The sequence below is a fragment of the Leptinotarsa decemlineata genome, unplaced genomic scaffold (assembly GCF_025532065.1).
Source record: "Leptinotarsa decemlineata unplaced genomic scaffold, Ldec_3_MD MMD2_tig00005002_RagTag_RagTag, whole genome shotgun sequence".
Taxonomy (NCBI): Eukaryota; Metazoa; Arthropoda; class Insecta; order Coleoptera; family Chrysomelidae; genus Leptinotarsa; species Leptinotarsa decemlineata.
In genome coordinates, this window is record NW_027412614.1 from 1,596,434 (window position 1) to 1,616,418 (window position 19,985).

The 19,985-nt window shown below is 35.3% G+C and overlaps 1 protein-coding gene across 1 annotated transcript; it reads left to right on the plus strand.

Moving 5' to 3' along the window:
- The first annotated feature begins 12,510 nt into the window (after positions 1-12,510).
- On the plus strand, positions 12,511-15,357 carry LOC141484221 (uncharacterized). Its single transcript, XM_074179303.1, has 2 exons — positions 12,511-12,908; positions 14,345-15,357. Exons 1-2 carry the CDS (start codon positions 12,761-12,763, stop codon positions 15,292-15,294), a joined length of 1,098 nt encoding a protein of 365 aa, XP_074035404.1. The 5' UTR covers positions 12,511-12,760; the 3' UTR covers positions 15,295-15,357.
- Positions 15,358-19,985: the final 4,628 nt, after the last annotated feature.

Sequence of the window (19,985 nt, forward strand, 5' to 3'; positions counted from 1 at the left end):
AAAACAAATTAATAAACTATTTAGATCAATATCAGCAAACAAAATAACATTACAAATTCATTCAAAATTATCTAAATCAATATGTAGTAAGTACATCAAAGGGTAACTGAAAAAAACACTCAGTATATGATAAAACCATGTAGTAAAAATGTTGACGAACCTACTAAGTTATTGTTAATGGAAAGAGTTCATAAAATGTGCAAATTCCTGATTTCAAAAATAAATATTGTATAATTGAAAATGTGAACTGTCATAAGTCAATCAAAATTGTTAATATTAGATATTAGATTAAGTATGTTTATCCAAATGGTGAATAAACTAAGGTTAGTTTGTATAAAGTGCCAAAAAGTTACAAATTATAACAAGTTGACATGATCTAGAATTTTCGACAATTGGTTGCCAAGGAAATGAGGAGTTTATTGATTGGGGAAGCGAAGAGAGTCGATGAAGAACACTGGAAGTGGAAGCACGTTGAAATTTTGCTAAGTTTTCGAAAATTGAATTTAATTTGAAAATAGTAGGTGAAAATATTCAAAAATAAATAAAAATCCAGTAATGATAATTAGTGTGAACAAGCAGCTAATTGAAACTTACCAGGATATCCAGTTTTAGAAATTCCAACTAGACCAGTCACAGCTTCTAGATCATATTAAGGTAAAATAAAACCTATATACCATTCCAAAACATGTTGCTGATATAAGGAGGCAGGAGAGACTTTTTCATCATTCAGTGATCACAAACTCAATAAACATTATTTCACCATTTCGAACATTAATTTACAAATCATAACATTTTGAAAATTGTTTTTGTCGATAAATCAATATTTGTCACTTTCCAGTCATTCACTGTTTATTCACAAACAGAAAACTGTCATTCTATGATAAAGGTTAGAAATCATAGAACAAACATTACCATAGAGTGGTAATCTGTACTCATTTTAGATTAAGTTATGTTTCGCAGATTCTAGGTAGTGATAAGGTGATTAATATCAATGCTGTGTTTTTTCAAATTTTACATTATACTTATTTAGCATTTTGAAATTTTATTTGGCACAATAAATTTTGATAAACATCAAAGACCTTTCCAAGAACTCTACCTGTGGAGAGAGAGGGCGCTGCATGCTGTTTAAATCCGACTGAGCTGAGCTAGACAAGGTAGGAAGTTTCCTTTAGGATAGGGTATCACCTAAAGTACAGGTTGTCAAAATTTTAGTAAACATATAATAATAAAAAATATAACAAGTAAATTCAGAACCCATTTATTAATATAAAAAATTAATTAAAACAATTCACTTCAAAATAAATCACAAATCACTATTATACCAGGATATATTGTATAATAATTGTCGCCAACAACGTAGGGCACATTTGGAAAGGCCGAAAACAGAGTGAGAGGAAAAGTTTTATAAATGAGAGAGAATGGATTTGAGAGACGGAAAGAAAACAGTAGTGAGTGAAGAAGAAGAAGTGAGACAGAGTGGAGACCAAGGTGAAAGTAGTATGCAAGAAGAAATGAATTTGGATAACAAAATGAAGATGTTAATGCAATTTATGGTTAGTATGAAAGATGAAATGAAACAGAACATTGATGGAGTGAAAGATGATATGAAACAGAACATTGATGGAGTAAAAGATGATATGAAACAGAACATAGATAGTGTGAAAGATGAAATGAAACAGAGTATTGATAGGCTGGAAGAGAAGGTACAGATGAAACTAGATTCTAACAAACAGGAAATGGTGAATTTATATAAGGAATTTGAGAAGAAAATAGAGCAACAAAATATGGAGTTTTACAATAATACGAAACAAGACATTATAGATATTAACAATTCAATTTTCAACAACAGAAAAAAAAATACAAGAAGTTAGGAAAGAATTAAACACAAATAATCAGGAAATGATGGGAAAAATCAATAAGGTAAATGAAAAAATAGAAAGCCATAAAATATATTCAAATGAAATAATTATGGAAAATAATGAACAAAATAAAAATAAAATTATTACTAGAGAAAATAAAATTAAAAACATAGAAGAAAATAATCAAAAGGCAAGAATAGAGACAAGATACATTAATACATGTTCAAGTGTTCAGGAAAATAATAAATTTGATGGAAACATACAAAAATTACACCCAATAACTTTTGTAAAGATAATAAAAAATAAAATATCTAATCTAATGAATACAGATGAAATAAAGGACGTAATAAGACAATATTTAGTAAATCAACCATCTATTTGGTTCAACAGCCAAGAAAATAATATTAACACAGTGCAAGATTTTGAAAATTTGTTCTTAAAACAATATTGGGGGGAAAATGCTCAACTTAAAATTAAGGATAAATTACAATTTGGAAATTTGGAAATGAAAATAGAAGTCTAAATTTCAATAATTATGCCATTCAATTATATGCCAGTGCACAATATTCAAAACCAAGCATGAGAGAAGAAGAAATAGTAGGAAATATAAGCAGACATTTCAGGCAAGATATATTTGAAATAATTAATATGTATGAAATTAAAACTATGGATAGGCTTTGTGAATATTTGCTCAGACTAGAAAGAACATTGGCATATAGGAATAACAATACAAATCGATATAATAATCAGAACAATAATAACCAAGATTTTAATTATAGAACTAATAATAACAGATATAATAATAATAATTCTCAAAGAAGATTCCCACAACAAAATAATAGACCAATAAATAATAATGCAAACTTTAATAACAGAAATTATAATAACTACCCTCAAAGAAATAATAATAATAGAAATTATGAATACAATAATAATAATAATAGGGAGAATAGATGGGCTAATAACAATAGAAACTACAATAATCAAGGAAATAATAATAGAGATAGACATTATAATCAAAATGAAAGAGGACACTTTAGAAGAAATTCTTTACCGGGAAATGAAAGAGAAAGAAGGGTACATTATCAAAGAAGGTCTAACAGTGAGGAAAGAGCAAGCAATAATGAGCAGAGCCAAGAAAGACCAAATTTTAATCCAAACGAACAAAATTTAGCATAAGACCAAGGAATGAGCAAGCAACACACAACTACGAACACCCTATAGAATTCATAAAACCGGATAATTTTAATGAGGAACAAATGTTAGGACTAATAATTTTAAAAGGGAAAATTGGGAATAAAGAAATTGATATACTAATAGATACAGGTTTAGAAGCATCTTTGATTAAAGAAAATTTACTAGAAAATATAGAATTACAAAATAAAATTTTAAGAATGCCAAAAACCACATTAGTGGGAGTAAATGGGAAGGAATTAACAGAAACAAATCAATCCATTGATATAAAAGTGGATACTCAGAATGAGAACATAAACTTACAACTATTAATTGTCAAACAGATGGAATTTGACATAATTATTGGTACAGATCAACTTGAAAAATTAAAAGCTAACATTGATTATGAGAAATTAAATATTGAATTAGATGGGAAATGGATAGAATTTGTGAATAAAGATCAGGATGAGTTTAACAAGAAAATACTATATATGGGAAGGATGAATGAAAGTGATGAATGTGATATTGAGGATAATAATATGAAATATATATGTGATATTGAATATGAAGAATATGTAGAAGAATTATTAAGAAAATATAATAAATCAATAATGAATGAATCGAGAGTTGCAAGAGAGTACATACATAGTATTGAGGTTAACAATGTGGATAAATTCAAATCAAAAAACTATCCAATTCCATATAAATATCGACAGCAAGTGACAGCAAGTGAAATGTTGAATAATGGGATAATTGAAAGAAGTACCAGTAATTATATCAATCCAATAGTAGTAGTTGTAAAAAAAATGGAGAATTAAGATTATGTCTCGATGCAAGAGAATTAAATAAAATTACAATTCCTCAATATGAATCTCCACTAAATATTGAAACAATATTTGGAAAAATAACTAGTTCCACATGTTTTACAAAAATTTATTTAAAACACAGTTTTTGGTTAATTCCTTTACATGAAAATTCAAGAAACTATACAGGTTTTTGCATAGAAGGTGTAGTTTATAGATTTTGTGTTGTTCCGTATGGTCTACAATCTGCTTGCCCAGCATTAGAAAGAGCTTTACATAAAATATTGGATAAATATGAAGACTTTGCACTACATTACATAGATGATATACTAATATATTCAAAAGATAAAATAACACATAAAGAACACTTAAATAAAATTTTACAATTATTAGACGAAGCAGGACTTAAGATTAATTTAAATAAATGCCAATTTTTCCAGTGAGAACAAGCAGCTAATTGAAACTTACCAGGATATCCAGTTTTAGAAATTCCAACTAGACCAGTCACAGCTTCTAGATCATATTAAGGTAAAATAAAACCTATATACCATTCCAAAACATGTTGCTGATATAAGGAGGCAGGAGAGACTTTTTCATCATTCAGTGATCACAAACTCAATAAATATTATTTCACCATTTCGAACATTAATTTACAAATCATAACATTGTGAAAATTGTTTTTGTCGATAAATCAATATTTGTCACTTTCCAGTCATTCACTGTTTATTCACAAACAGAAAACTGTCATTCTATGATAAAGGTTAGAAATCATAGAACAAACATTACCATAGAGTGGTAATCTGTACTCATTTTAGATTAAGTTAAGTTTCGCAGATTCTAGGTAGCGATAAGGTGATTAATATCAATGCTGTTTTTTTTTCAAATTTTACATTATATTTATTTAGCATTTTGAAATTTCATTTGGCACAATAAATTTTGATAAACATCAAAGACCTGTCCAAGAACTCTACCTGTGGAGAGAGAGGGCGCTGCATGCTGTTCAAATCCGACTGAGCTGAGCTAGACAAGGTAGGAAGTTTCCTTTAGGATAGGGTATCACCTAAAGTACAGGTTGTCAAAATTTTAGTAAACATATAATAATAAAAAATATAACAAGTAAATTCAGAACCCATTTATTAATATAAAAAATTAATTAAAACAATTCACTTAAAAATAAATCACAAATCACTATTATACCAGGATATATTGTATAACAATATATATATATATATATATATATATATATATATATATATATATATATATATATATATATATATATATATATATTATATATATATTAGGTGCCAATACACAATCCGTTGAGAGAATGTGGAAGTCCGAAATAACATCCCAAGATTTGGTTGCAAGAAAAAACATTTCACCACTTATCTAGGAGAATATATATTCAAACGATATTTTCCGGAACTTGATAATCGTTTTCGTCGATTTTCCGTTTTTTTTTTGTTGCATCTGTGTAGTAGAGTATCTCAATTCAATTTTCACTCTTCATTGCAATTGGTGCAAAGTATTGTTGCTGCTGACACTCCAACTAGAACTAGATAAATAATTTAAATGACTGAAATGAATAATATATATTATTGTTATGTCTTATTTATCGGCAAATGTGTATAAAAATTTTATTTATGTTTTTCTTGGATCCCCATCTAGATCTTCATAAATGTGATGTAAATTGCATCTACTGAAATGATTCTTACTCCTGGCGAAACCATTTTCTGCATCTAACCAATAACTGTACAGATTTCTTATTGTTTTACAATACTTATACATTAGTGGAATCCCTTTGACCCTGACTAAAAACTTATATAAAAGCATCGGTTCTCTATTCCCGTTTAGAAAGAAAAACGAGCAAATTTCAACTCTTTCGGTATTTTTGAATGTTTTTATCAATAAAACTTCAATAATATAGTTTTGCCATTCACTTTGATGTCCAACCACATTTTGCATCAAACCATACTGCATCATCATTCACTGTGTAGAAAACCCTGACTCAATAACTTTCCATTCTTTTTCTGTTGAAGGTACCTGTAAAAAACAATAAAAAATCACTACCATTGTTTCAGTACAGTTTTCAATAAAAACATTTAAATGTACAGGGTGTCCAGAAATTACAATCTTATAATTTTAAGGATGATTCCACATATAATAGAACTGGAATTTCTGGTTTTTCTATATATTCATTCACAAGCACATTTTTCTATTCCAGGACCACGAAACTGCCGGAACTGACGCCGAAGAAACCATCCCACCAAAGTCACCAACACCATCTACACCTCAGTCTTTGAAACGTAGTGAACCATCAATCACATCCCAAGCTCCAAAACGCAATAAGAGTTTTAGAAATCTTACATCTGGTTCTGGCGTTGATAAAGCAATAGAGTCCCTGAAAGAAATAGTCAACAAAAGTGAGAATAAACCCGATGATCAATATGATGCCTTTGCAAAACATATTTCAGGACAACTACGAGAACTTCCTCTGAGAAGTGTTATTATTTTGCAAGGACAAATTCAGGATCTTAATAATCGTGAAAGATTAGCCCACCTTCCATTCCAGCAACAAATGCACCAGCAGTTTGGCAGCAGACCTTCCACATCTACTAATTCTCATTATTCACACACTGAACAACAAGCATTTCAGCAACAAATGCACCGGCATGTCGTCAATACCCAAGGAATCGAAATATGAAAAGATAGAAAAACTGTCTTATTAGTAAAAGAATAATTACTTTAAGACATTACAACAAAAATCGGAAAAATAAAACCAATATTAAACTGTTTAAACGCGAATGAAATCAGTAGAAAAATAATTCTAAGTTGTCGTGAAACAAAACTATTTGCTTTGTTTCCCGAGCCTCAGTGCAAGCTCCGCACACTCTGAGGAAAACTTGGAAAAATGGAAATTATGTTTTTATGATATTTTCAGCTCAGTACGGTTACTTAGCATTGAAATATCATCTCCTGAGTGTCAGGAAATCTTTTGCAAGATGAATGGCATTCGTTTATTTTATATTAGGCGAAAACGGTCAGTTTCAGGAAAATGCCGTTTTCACTCAGCTAGATAGGGAAATCATGTTTTCTTCTAAGAGACATCGATAGAACTTTTAATTAGCTTTCGTTTGATACCAGAACGATTTCTGTAGCGTGACTGGTTCAGATTTTATTTAGATTTTTGTCGGATTTGGAATTAGAAGTATCGGAGTAATCAAGTCTCGATAGCTTCGACCAAATCTCGCACTTTGTACTTTCAAATGCAGTTTACAGCCATAAGGAATAGAGATATCGAAAAAATTTCATCAGTAATTTCGTTTCGGATTGTTGAATACTATTCGAATATGAAGTTGAAATTTTTCGGGGAAAAAGTTGGAAAATCGGAAATTTCCGTTAAACTTTCCGTTAGGCAGTTGTTTGTTCGCAACGGTTTCGCCCCCGGGCAAAATCAGGTCACCGGCCCGGCTTTTGATTGGCTGGTGGGCATGGCGTGATTATTGATTTTTTAGTCGATCGAAGTGGATGTGATTTTTTGAGAGATATGATTGGCCGATTGGAGCTCGTCCACAAACATATAAATATGCAGAGTTTTACTTTCTTCGTTCAGATACTTTTCAGATTGAGAATACGTAATATCGATATTTGGAAAGACTTCTACTTTACGAGATTTTACTGGCGATTGAGATATTCCTTGGCTAGCATTTGAAAGCGATTACTACGATTGGATTGTTGGATATTCTTCGTGGATATTTCAAAGGATTCATCGACATTTTGTAGTTCTTTTTAGAACTGAGAGAATTCGCGAACACAGATTCCCAATGGAATCTGTTTTCGCGGGACGCAGTATTCCCAGAACTCCAGCTGAGACATCTAGTCTGAGGATGTCTCATGCTAACCGAAACTTTTCGATCAATGAGGACACTAGTACCTCTTCCGTGGTCGCAGAGCGACAAAACCGTGGCACTTTCGGCTCCATTGCAAGTCGTTTAGTTAGAAAGAACGAAACTTCTCAAAGGACTCAGTCCTCAAACCGCAGCAAAAATTCGGACATTCAATTTGTGTTAAATCGAATTAGGGAATTTAAAACTCCGGAGAACCAGCGGAATAGCATTTTCCAGGAGGAAAATGTAGCAAGGGAACATCAGGAGATGTTTTCCGAGAAGCTTCCCAATGAGGGAAAAACTTCGAAAGCACAAAGCGCGCCCCAGTTTGGGCTCCGCGCTATGCTAAAGTCAACACGAAATCCCGCTATACCAAGATCGGTGGCGATGAAACAGATGGAGGATGGAATCCCTCCAAAGACAATTCTGTCTGAAAACGTAGAGATTTTCAGGCAACGAGAGGTGTTAGCTACATATGTAGAGACACCTAAAGTGAACATGTACAGGGTGTACAGCCATCCTGTACCACTGACCAATTTCGAATTTACAAGGCCATTGTCGACCTCAGACAAGAGTTCATGCAGGAGCAGCCGACACACTCGAGACGAGGAACGTTTCGAGTGCAACGTGGGACTCTTCAGGGAGGAATCGCCGGCGGGCGTTAAACGCAAAAATAGAGCTGAGATTTGGTCAAGAGGACTCAAATCTGGATCGCCGGCGGGCGTTAAACGCAGAAATGTTTTCCGAAATACTGAGTATTTCGGAAATGAAGAGGAATCGCCGGCGGGCGTTAAACGCGGAAAGGCTTACCGAGATGAGGAGGGTTTCGGAAGTGAAGAGGACATCTTCAGGGACGAGTACCTGGGAGATGGGTACTCCGACGTGGGATGTGAATTCGACGGGTCGCCGGCGGGCGTAAAACGTAGAAACGGAGGAGCAGGACAGGTCGTCCGACGCCAGGCGTCGCGACGCCCCCAGGCCCAAACCCTTAGTGGTTCCTGGGAGGGAGATGTTTGGTGCACAGGAGCGCCTTACATCTCTCGTGAAGGTGCAACTGAGGCCCTAGCGGAAGTGCTAGGGGGAGGTGGAATGCCAGGGGGCATCCTGAAGGCAGCTGGGCCTTGGGGATGCCTTCATGGCGGGCGAGGTTGTTCAAACAAATCGAGGCATTCAACGAGCTAGTCGAAGCAACGAACCAGCCTTCCGTCGAGCTCAGACAGAAGCTGAGTCCCGAAATTCCTGGGACTCAGGTCTGGGAGGCCTGCCGGCCGTCTCGACGTGAAGAAACGGTGACCGAGGTAACCGGCGGGGTCGGTGTAGCTGTGCACGCCTCCGCCCATACCGAGGTGAATGGAGCATGGGAAGGTGACGTCCAGCGCACCCGGCTGGACTACGAGCACCCCTCCCGTCCTCCAAACCCAAACCGTTTTGGAGGACATAAGTCCAAACGGCGGACTGTAGCCTGAACGCCGATATACTCAACGTTCAGGAGCAGACGAAAATTCATTTCGCATTGCGCTCTCGCGGCGAGGTAGGCGGAGTTGACGCCAGCCAACCACGCGCGAGAAACTCTTTCGCGATTTTATATTTAAGAAACGCGAAATGGATTTTTCGGACACTGTTCGATGACTCGCCTAGCTGCCTTTAAGTTCTGCTATTCAACCATCGTAAAACGATTGTTAGTTTTTCACTGTACATCCGACGTGTGTTGAATTATACACTACAAATTAGTAGCGGCTACATTTCCAACTTCCTGCGTTGAGAAAGAGTTCTCAACTCGAATAGAATTCGGACTAGTCTGGTTAGACTAATAGTTTGGAGTTCGTTATCCAGTGGGATAACCTAGGAGATTTTTGTGGAAACAAATAGACGGTCCCGTGTTTGCAAAAACCCGATTCAGATAGCGGAAAGGATACTTGGGTATTGGCTGCAGATTAGTGTTGTACAACGGTTGTTGCCAGAGCAATTACGAGTCAAGTGTTTGGGAGGTAATTTAATTAAAAACAAAAATTACCTCCAGAAAGAATTCGTTATGATCACAACGATCACAAACAAATCTGTCTTTTTCAAGACAAACTAAACCGATTCGACTTTCTAGTTCCGAGTGAATTCGTGTGCTGTGTGCTGTGGACTTAAGCTGGTAAGCAAACAGACAATTTCACTAACTTTTGTGTGCATTCACAGTGGTGGTACCTGCCTCGACTCCGAGATTCGACGTGGGATTCAAAGGAAGAGGCCTCTGTCGCCGTATTGACTGCAACCACAGTGAATACAGCCAGAGGTACGCCTACCCGAGAGTCTTCACGAGAAGACTCTCATTGTATTGACGCTCGGCGGCTTAAATGCCCTGAGTCCCCGGGGACTATTCGCATCTTCGGAGTTAACAATTGTAGGCCGCTCACTTCGCGGTGTGAGTCTCTCGTAGATAGGGATCGTTAGGGAAACTCTGAGACCGGTCCCAGCGGCCAACGTGGTGTCTCACCGTACCCTCGCGAGTTTTTGTGTTTAGAATTAGATAGATTTTTAGGGAACTAAAAATAATTAATTCGATTTTGAATTTTAAAGAAACCAACTACTTTCTCTCGTGTAATTCGGTTACACTGGGAAAACAAGATCATCCGGGAGTCAAGGGGACTTCCCGGCTCTGGTCTCTGGTGGAGATTTCGGCGGCGACGAGTACACTCACTTCCCTGGCCGGGCATCGTCGGAAACAAAACCGAAAAATGAACGACGAAATTCATTTTTCCAGTACGCCGAGTCGACAACAAGCAGTTTGACAGCAGACCTTCCACATCTACTAATTCTTATTATTCAGACACTGAACAACAACCATTGCAGCAACAAATGCAGAGCAGTACAACACATCTTCCACAGCTTATTCTCAGTGTTCCGACCTTTTACACCAAGCTCGAGAATCGGCTTTCTTAGCATCTGATGATGAGTATGAGAATATTTAAAGTAGTATTACAAAATTAAAATGTATTTTGTTTTTCCAAATATAACTAGCATTGAAAATATGTGCACTCATGACCAAACTATTATTGCATACTCTCCAAAAGAAATCATCAATCATATTGAAACCCATACAAAAAAAATTACTATACGATATGAAAAAAGGTGGGTGTTTCATTAACGTACCGTTATATAGTTCGCAAGGGCTTCATATATTGTCAAAAACACCTCTGGTAAAAATACTGATATAGTACTTTTCGGTAGTCTATATAAATACTGCAAGGAAGCAAAACTGTCACCAGTGGCAAGATAACGCAATGTTACTTCCAATTTCATTTGAGGAGCAATAGGACTTCTCATCCACGTTTCTGACTTTGTAAGTTCAGGTTCAACTAGTTTTAAGAGCTCTTGAAACTTTTGGCAAGATAACCTCATGAAATTCCTATAAGGCTCGGGATCTTCAATTGATATCTCTTCAGGTACCCATTATGAATTTTGAGATGAAAGGTTCGGAAGAAAGTCGATGGTTTACTCTGCATATTATTGTAAATTTAAAAATTATTGTATATAGGGTAAGTCTGACTATGGTACCGCCCATATCCTTCAGGTACCCAATATGAATTTCGAGATGAAAGGTTCGGAAGGAAGTCGATGATTTGCTCTGCATATATTTGTGAATTCAAATATTCTTTAATTTGGCTATTAGTAGAGATTGAAGTGAAATTATCCACGGTTTTTTCGCCATGAAAGAGTTGGATGTTGGTCAATTGAATTAATTGCTTTGATAGTAACTCAATTATCTTATGGTATATATAGATTCATCCTCAGCTAAATATTTAAAATTCTACAATCAAAGTATGAAAATTGAAATAGTTAATGCCTTGAACAATGAAATACCTACATGGAGAAAACATTTTTTGCAAATGGCAAAAGTCACATGTTAACTTGAAAATTGTCAATTATGTTATTTTAGACGAATTAAATATTGAAAAATATTTTTCATTTTTCGCATCACTTGTCAGCTAAACATTTAAAATTCTACAGTCAAAGTATGAAAATTAAAATAGTTAATGCCTTGAACAATGAAATACCTACATGGAGAAAACACTTTTTGCAAATGGCAAAGTCACATGTTAGCTTGAAAATTGTCAATTATGTTATTTTAGACGAATTAAATATTGAAAAATATTTTTCATTTTTCGCATCACTTGCTATTTTTTTATGTTTATGTATTTCAATACATTTCCCTGCTTTGTGTAATTTTTAAAGATAAAAATTAATAGATTTAAAGTTGCTGGGAAAAAAAATAATAAATCACTGTCTATTGAACGTTTTTCAGGGTTGGTTGATGAAGTATACTTTGGGGTTGTTTTTGGCTTCGTCGTTTATTTTTTGCGTCGTTGTTTTTTTTACGTCGTTGTTTTTTTTTACGTCGTTGTTTTTTTTACGTCGTTGTTTTTTTTCCATCGTTTGTTTTTGGCTAAATGTTGTCATTGTTGTATTCACTTATATATCAAGAGTGATCCACGTCATGGCAGCTTTTGCACGTGTAACTACTGACAATGGAATGCAGACGGTCATTCCCAGGTCAGAAATAATATCACAGGATAATAAGGTGGAGTGTTTCATATTGGGGAAACGTTACAAAATTGTCATAAATGGATTCAACGAAGATTTTCTTCCCTTATATAATTTTGCTGTGGGACATAACACACGCAAACTTAAGGTTGTCTTGGAGAAAAATTTGAACATTGGCAACCCAAATGAAGCAAAGTTGAAAACTCCAATGGGTAGAAAAAAACAGAACGGATTACTGATTCGTTAGGCAAGGCGCGCACTGAAGTGGTCAGCAAGTGCCGTGGCGGTGGCGTGATGATCAAGTGGCACGTGGAATCGGTAAAGTCTATGTAAACAAATGAAGACGCGCGTATCAAAATGGAATAGTGGTGAAGTGGTATTTTGCAGGTGGCGTGATGTCAGTCTGGTGCCACTGAGCTCGGACAAGCTTAATTTTCGAGTGGCAAGCGACTGGTGACGACGTGGATTTGTGAATGAAAATAAAATTATACGAAAACGAAAAAACATGCAAGATGACCATGAATTCAACATACATTTTGTAACCCTTGTAGAGGCATATCCCTGTCTATATGATAATACGCGGGAGGATTATCATATGAGCCATGTGCAAGAGCGGGCTTGGTCCAAAATTGCAAAAGACATAGGGAAAGAAGGTAAGTAATAAAAAATTTGGTTCTTTGAAAAATATATTGGTTATTTTGTGATTCTCCAGTACTCGCATGCCTATTGTTTATAAGTGTTAATACTTTTGTCTTCATACACAAAATCTTTTTTGACCTTCAAGTGAGCCGTCCACTGTGAAGAAAAAATCACAGAGTTTCGTTCGTGTAGCAATTGCTGGATTGGTAGCTCTTCTTTGATTTGAGAGTCTTGGATCACGCTGTTCTTCATTTTCTACTTCTATGTCATCATCGTTTCCTTTCTTTCCTCGTGAGCGCGAAAATACACCTTCCTCTTTTTTAATAAAATTATGCAATACGCATACTGCTTTAACAATACTGTCCACTGTATTTATATTAAGACCAATTGTTGTGTGTAAAATTCTGAACTTGGATGACATCATTCCGAAAGCGCACTCAACTGATTTGCGACCTCTTGATAACCTTCCATTAAACACCCTTCTCCTATTTGTTAAGCCTCTTTTAGGGTAGGGCTTCATCATAGTACATATCAATGGAAAAGCTTCGTCTGCAGCAAAATAAAATGGAAAATTTGTGTCTTGTCCTGGTAATGGAGATGGGTCTGGTAAGTCTAAAGTGCCGTTGGCTAATTTCTTTCCAAAATTACTGTCTTTTAATGCCCTCCCGTCACTGTTTCGGCCATACTCTCCTACATCAATGGCCAAAAAACATCCATCTGCATCTGACACAGCCATCAAAACAATGGAAAAATACCCTTTGTAATTTATAAATTCGGAACCTGACTTTGGTGGACGTTTGATCCTAATGTGTTTACCATCTATACTACCAGCACAATTTGGCAGGTTCCATAACTCCCAGTATCTTTGAACCGATTGTACCCATGTTTCTTTGGTAGGGTTAGGAAGATAAGTTGGTTGTAGAACTTCCCAAATTACTTCTGAAGTTCTCGCAATTATTTCCCTAATGGTAGTATGACCTCTCAAAAAATAACACGATAGTGCCTTTAGATTGCATCCGGTTGCGAAATACTTGGAAACAAAGACAATAATTTAGTAATTTGTTTTACCTTACAAGCGCAGCAAGCGGTATGGCATTTACTTTCCAAAATATAAGAAATTGCATTTTTTTTCAATAGTGTCCAAAAAGCTAGGATGATTTGCATTTCCTTATGTATACATATATATATATATATATATATATATATATATATATATATATATATATATATATATATATATATATATATATATATATATATATATATATGTATATATATATATATATACATATATATATATACATATACATATATATATATATGTATATATATATATATACATATATATATATATATATACATATATATATATATATACATATATATATATATATATATATATATATATATGTATATATATACATATATAATATATATGTTAATATTACAGCTACCGTTGCGGACTGCAAGAAAAGGTGGAAGAATCTACGTGGAAGTTACACAAAACATTTAAAGACATACGTGCCATCTGGATCTGGAGCATCAGTAAAACGCCCTTACTATCTCTCGGAGTACATATGTTTTGTTTTACCATTCACAAAGTCACGTCAACCTAAGGGTAATGTTGGCGCACCAAAGGATAATGAAGCGGCAGATATACTTGATGAAGAAATATTTACGGAAGGCTTACAGACCGAAGAGCTTGAAAGTGAACAATTAGGAAGTGCAAAGAAAACTGGAACGTATGAAAATAATCAAGGGAGAAATAACGATAGTGATGGTGAACAGTCGATTACTGAAGAAGTCGACCAGAATGTATCAAATGTAAATGTAAAAAACGATTCCCGTGATCCAAAGCAAGGAAAACAAAAGAGAAGTGTATCCAGTTTGTCAGTACTCGGTGTAAAGAAACCTAAAATAATAAAAAATACTCAGAATCAAGTAACTTTGGAAGACGTTAACAAATCTGCATTGGAATATTTCAATAAAAAAAAGGAAGCATCCTATAGACCACCTGCTTTAACTAATGATGACGCCGATGTGCAGTTTTTGTTGAGTTTATTGCCAGACTTGAAAAAAATGACGGACAAGCAGAAAAGAAAATATAAAGTGAGAGTCCTAAATCTTGCCGGTGAAATCTTGGATGAACCTCTTACTTCTGCACCTCTCTTCTCCCCAACTCCTACTTATTCATCGCTTGCTGCAGACAGCATGTCTTCCATCCGTTCATCTGCAGCATGTACTAACTGTACTCCACCTCGATGTGAGACAACTGATTCACAGCCATCTTATGAAGATATTTCGTTTTCGACAGTACATCAGCTACCTACACGAGATACATTATTACCAAATAGTCAGTATAGTTATCTAAAAACCTCATTATTACCAGATACCTTCTAAGTATGCGTTACAAAATAATGTTTTATAAGTTTGCATTTGGTTAATAAATACTTATTATTTTAAGTGCTTATTATTTATATTTTCTATCGTACTTACCGCAGTGTTACTAGAAGTCTTTCTTCGGGAGACACACAATTTCTGAAGTTTGTATCCTTTTTTTGAAGCATAGAGCGTAGTTTTGTCAGCAACTTGCAAAATGTCCCTTTCTTCATTCGGTAGAAAAGTTTAAATTTTTGGTCGTCCAAGTTCAAATCCTTTTTATATACGTTAAAAATTCCAAATTCTTTATTTTTCTGCCATAGGGGATGAACCCAATAGTGTTTTTTCTCCTTCTCCTGATTTTTAGCATTCAGGTTAGCAAGTTGCACAAGTAAAAGAACATCTTCATCCTCTGAGGACGACATGATGAATCGGTGACACCAACGTTGTTTGCCACTACAATGCGCTTTACACCATTTCCATACCACTTCGTTGCTATTTGATCGCCACGCCATATGCTCACCATCCCTATACCGCTCACCATTCCAATACCTCGCTACTACCACACTACTTCAGTGCGCGCCTTGCCTTAGAGGGCAGGTCTGTACAGAAGAAAATGAAACCCAGACGTATTTTTCAAAATGTACCTATTGAGGTGGAAGGCGTAGAGGGGATCAGTCGTATTCATCATTCCAGTTTCATTTCAAGTACTGTTTCACCAATTCTTTTCAAGTCCGATGATTTGCCCTCCGTGTGCAATTGGTTGTCTGCAGTATGTAACTGTTTGTCTTCTGCATCTGACAGTCTGTCTCCTATGCATGAAAGTCTGTCTCATATGCCTGAAAGTCTGCCTCCTATGCCTGAAAGTCTGTCTCCTATGCCTGAAAGTCTGTCTCCTATGCCTGAAAGTCTGGCTCCTATGCCTGACAGTCTGCCTCTCACAATCGAGAGCCTGGCTCCCTCAATTGACTGTTCTCTTCCCTCAGTTGACTGTTCTCTTCCCTCAGTTGACTGCCCGCCTCCCACAAATGACAGATCACCTCCCACAATTGACAGCCTGCCTGCTAGAGAATAACATTCTTCTTTCAACGTCCTCCAATAGTCTGCCCTCCAAAGCCATGGGTCTGCCTTCTTCATCAAGCAGTCAGTCATCTATATCCATCCTTTCAACAATTGCTGAAGAATCCCTATCAGAAATGAATTATGATAATCCCACTTTAGTGAATGAAGCTGCTTATAAGCGAAGGTGAGTAACGACAATAATCAAATCTATTACTTTTCACATATAATTGTGGAATCTTCTAAAACATGATGTGAAAATATCTCAGTACAGACAGCGTCAAAAAGATTTGCTTCCTTTTTTTGAGAAAAAAGAAAACCTCGTAGTTTGTTCTGATGTTAATGGTTTGATGGACTGCTTGAATTTGGATAACACTCCATCTGAATGGAGACTGTTTATAGACTCTTCAAAACTAAGCTTAAAAGCTGTACTTCTGCATAATGGAAATCAGCTACCCTCTATTCCTATAGGTCATGCAGTTCACATGAAGGAAACGTATATAAATATGAAAACACTTCTGAAATCAATCAAATATGAACAACACAAGTGGCACATCTGTGGTGATCTGAAAGTCATTGCTATACTTCTAGGAATGCAATTAGGGTTCACCAAGTACTGTTGTTTTTTGTGTCTGTGGGACAGTCGGGATAGAAAATCTCACTATAAAAAATGAACTGGCCTACACGAGACCTAAACCCTAATGAGAAAAATGTAGTTTACGAGCCTCTTGTAGATCCTAAGGATGTTCTCCTTCCCCCATTACATATTAAGTTGGGACTAATGAAAAACTTTGTGAAGGCCATGGACCAGGAAGGACAAGCTTTTAAGTACTTGAGAGCAAAGTTTCCCAGGTTGAGTGATGCTAAAGTCAAGGAAGGCATCTTTATTGGGCCTCAAATCCGTGAAATCGTAAATGATCCTGCTTTTGACATGATTTTAACAGGAAATGAAAAAAGAGCCTGGGAAGCCTTTAAGGGGGTTGTACATGGGTTTTTAGGTAACAAAAGAGATGATAACTTCACAGCATTGGTTAAAGAGCTTCTTCAAGCTTACCACCAACTTGGATGCAACATGTCCTTAAAAATTCATTTTCTTCACTCTCATCTTAATTTCTTCCCACAAAACTGTGGAGCTGTGAGTGACGAACATGGAGAAAGATTCCATCAAAACATTGCCTTAATGGAACAGAGATATCAGGGAATGAAGCAATGCTTGCAGACTACTGCTGGTCTGTGTGTAGGGATGCTCCAGAAGTGTTTTATAAAAGACAAGCTAAACGACAGCGATCTTACAATGAATCGGATGGACTTAATTGAAATTTGGTGGTACAAACTTCTTTTATTTGTCAAAACACTAAGAATAATGTTTTTTTTATAAATTTTGTACTTAAAATATTCTAAAAGAAACATAACAATATTGTTTTATGTACTTTCACTTTTCACGTATAGTATAACTACTCTTTAAGATTAAGTACTGTGTATCTCAAAAACCAGAGCTAATAAAAATTTTTCATTGTTATTTTCGTTTTTATCACCCCAAAATTAGTAGAAATTGACTAATTTAGTGTAGGAAACATTCAAAAAATATTTTTTTGTTGTGTTGTGTAATTGAACAATGTCCTCATGGAAGTTTACAGTAACATGATAAACATATTTTTAATGTTACCGATGTAATGTTTGTTTAATCTTCGCTTAAAGATTATCATTTGATGATAGAAAAACATGTTAAAAATAACGGTTTGGTGCTGAGCTAGGACTAAAGCAATATTCCTTACCACAACAGTGCATCACGAGTTCATTTGTGTTCAATGGAAACCCTTGTTATTTTATAAAAGCAGAACTTTGTTTTATGAGAAAATAATCTGTTGGTTGTCAAAAATTTTATTTGGTTTGTTTTCTAGACTAGTTATTAAGGAATTAGTGAAGTATTTAACATATAAATTTTGTTCATTTTCTCTAGTATTTTTATCATTTTGTTCCTGATACTTTTTTATGGTTAATTCAATATATGCTTATAAGCCTTTAATAGATACCTTGTAAAATTCAACAAAGAAATAGCAATTGTGTTAACCCATTAACGCCCACCGTATGATTTATCATACACAAAACACATGTGCATTTGAGGTTAAGTAAACATTGTCATATAGTGCATTCTGTACCAGTTCTTGTCAGAGCCTGTTTCTGAAGGTTTATTTCATTTATATTCAAAGCCTGTTGAGCGAGATTTGTGAAATTTGGGTTTTACAGTTGTTTTTGTAATAGTTTTTACTGACTGTGTTCTAAAATGCCATTGAGGTAAGTTCTTTTCGGTGGAATTCTTGCAAATTATGTCCTAGAGTATTTTTTATAAGCTATACACATAATGTAAATACTAAGAAGTAATATCCTTAAGAGCAGTGGGACAACTCGGTAAAATTATTCCTTTTTTTTCAATTCTTAGTCACTGTATGATATATCATACGTTGGGCGTTGGTGACTAGTTTTTCCTTTTTTACAGAAAACAATTTTATAACCCAGAAGATCCTCGAGATGCAGAAGAGTTGCTAAATTATCTTGAACAATTAAGTTCTGATGACGAAGACTATGAGGAAGTGCAACATGCTCAGAAATTGGAGCTAATTCTTCTTCCTCCCAACAATGCTGCCGATAGTGACAAAGACGATGCTCCGAGCGACGAAGAAGATGTAGGTACCATCCGAAACATTGGAAAGGGAGTGCTCAGAGAACCTATGGAGGTTTTTAGCGTTGATGATGAGAATGTGAAGACATAACTAAATTTACTGCCACAAAAACATGTTAGTGATACCGACCTTGAAACATCCGACAGTGAATCTTCGGAAGATAATAAACCGCAATCCATTTTATTCTCTAAGGAGTTGAAAGAGAAAGAAATCAAAAGAAACATCAAAAAACGTCAGTGGAATACAGTCAACTTGAAAACAAGAAATGAAAAATCAAAATTACCCGTTACACCAGAACCAAGCTTTGTTCAAACAATTAGAGATGAAAATTTGCAACCAATCGATATTTTCAAAATTTTTTATGATGAAGAATTCATGAAATTCATTTGCGATGAAAGTGAAAAGTATGCAGCCTTCAAAGGTGATCATGAATTTAGATTATCTTCTGATGAGTTATACAAGTACTTTGCAATTCTGTTCTTATCCGGGTATTGTAAAGTGCCAAATAGAAGGCTTTACTGGGAAACACAACCAGATACATTCAATCATTTGGTCAGTAATAGTACTACATGGATCAATAAGTCCCGAGACTAACCCAGAGATGGCGCTCTTAGTAAACCAGTAACCACGTCTTTCTAGAGTACTAACCTTTGCTTGAAACGTGTCGAAATTTTAAGTCGATCGGACCAGAAACAGCTGAGTTATCGAGGTTAGAGTAAAGTCGTTTTGTAGTTTGTTTAAAAAATGGAAAAAACCGAGTTTCGTGTTCTGATAAAACATTGTTTTTTAATGGGTAAAAACACCGTGCAAGCGAAAGAATGGATTGAAAAATGTTACCCGGACTCTTGTCCATCAAAAGCAACGATTTGTCGGTGGTTTGCCGAGTTTAAACGTGGTCGTACCGACACAAATGACGCAGAACGCTCGGGTAGACCTGTGGAAGCTGTTAAGCCGCGGTCAGACTATGCTGTT

Excerpts from the sequence above, each read along its gene's own strand:
- LOC141484221 (XM_074179303.1), top strand. The coding sequence starts at position 12,761 with ATGCAAGATGACCATGAATTCAACATACATTTTGTAACCCTTGTAGAG. Across the intron at positions 12,909-14,344 it reads AAAAGACATAGGGAAAGAAG|CTACCGTTGCGGACTGCAAG; the intron begins GTAAGTAATAAA and ends TTAATATTACAG.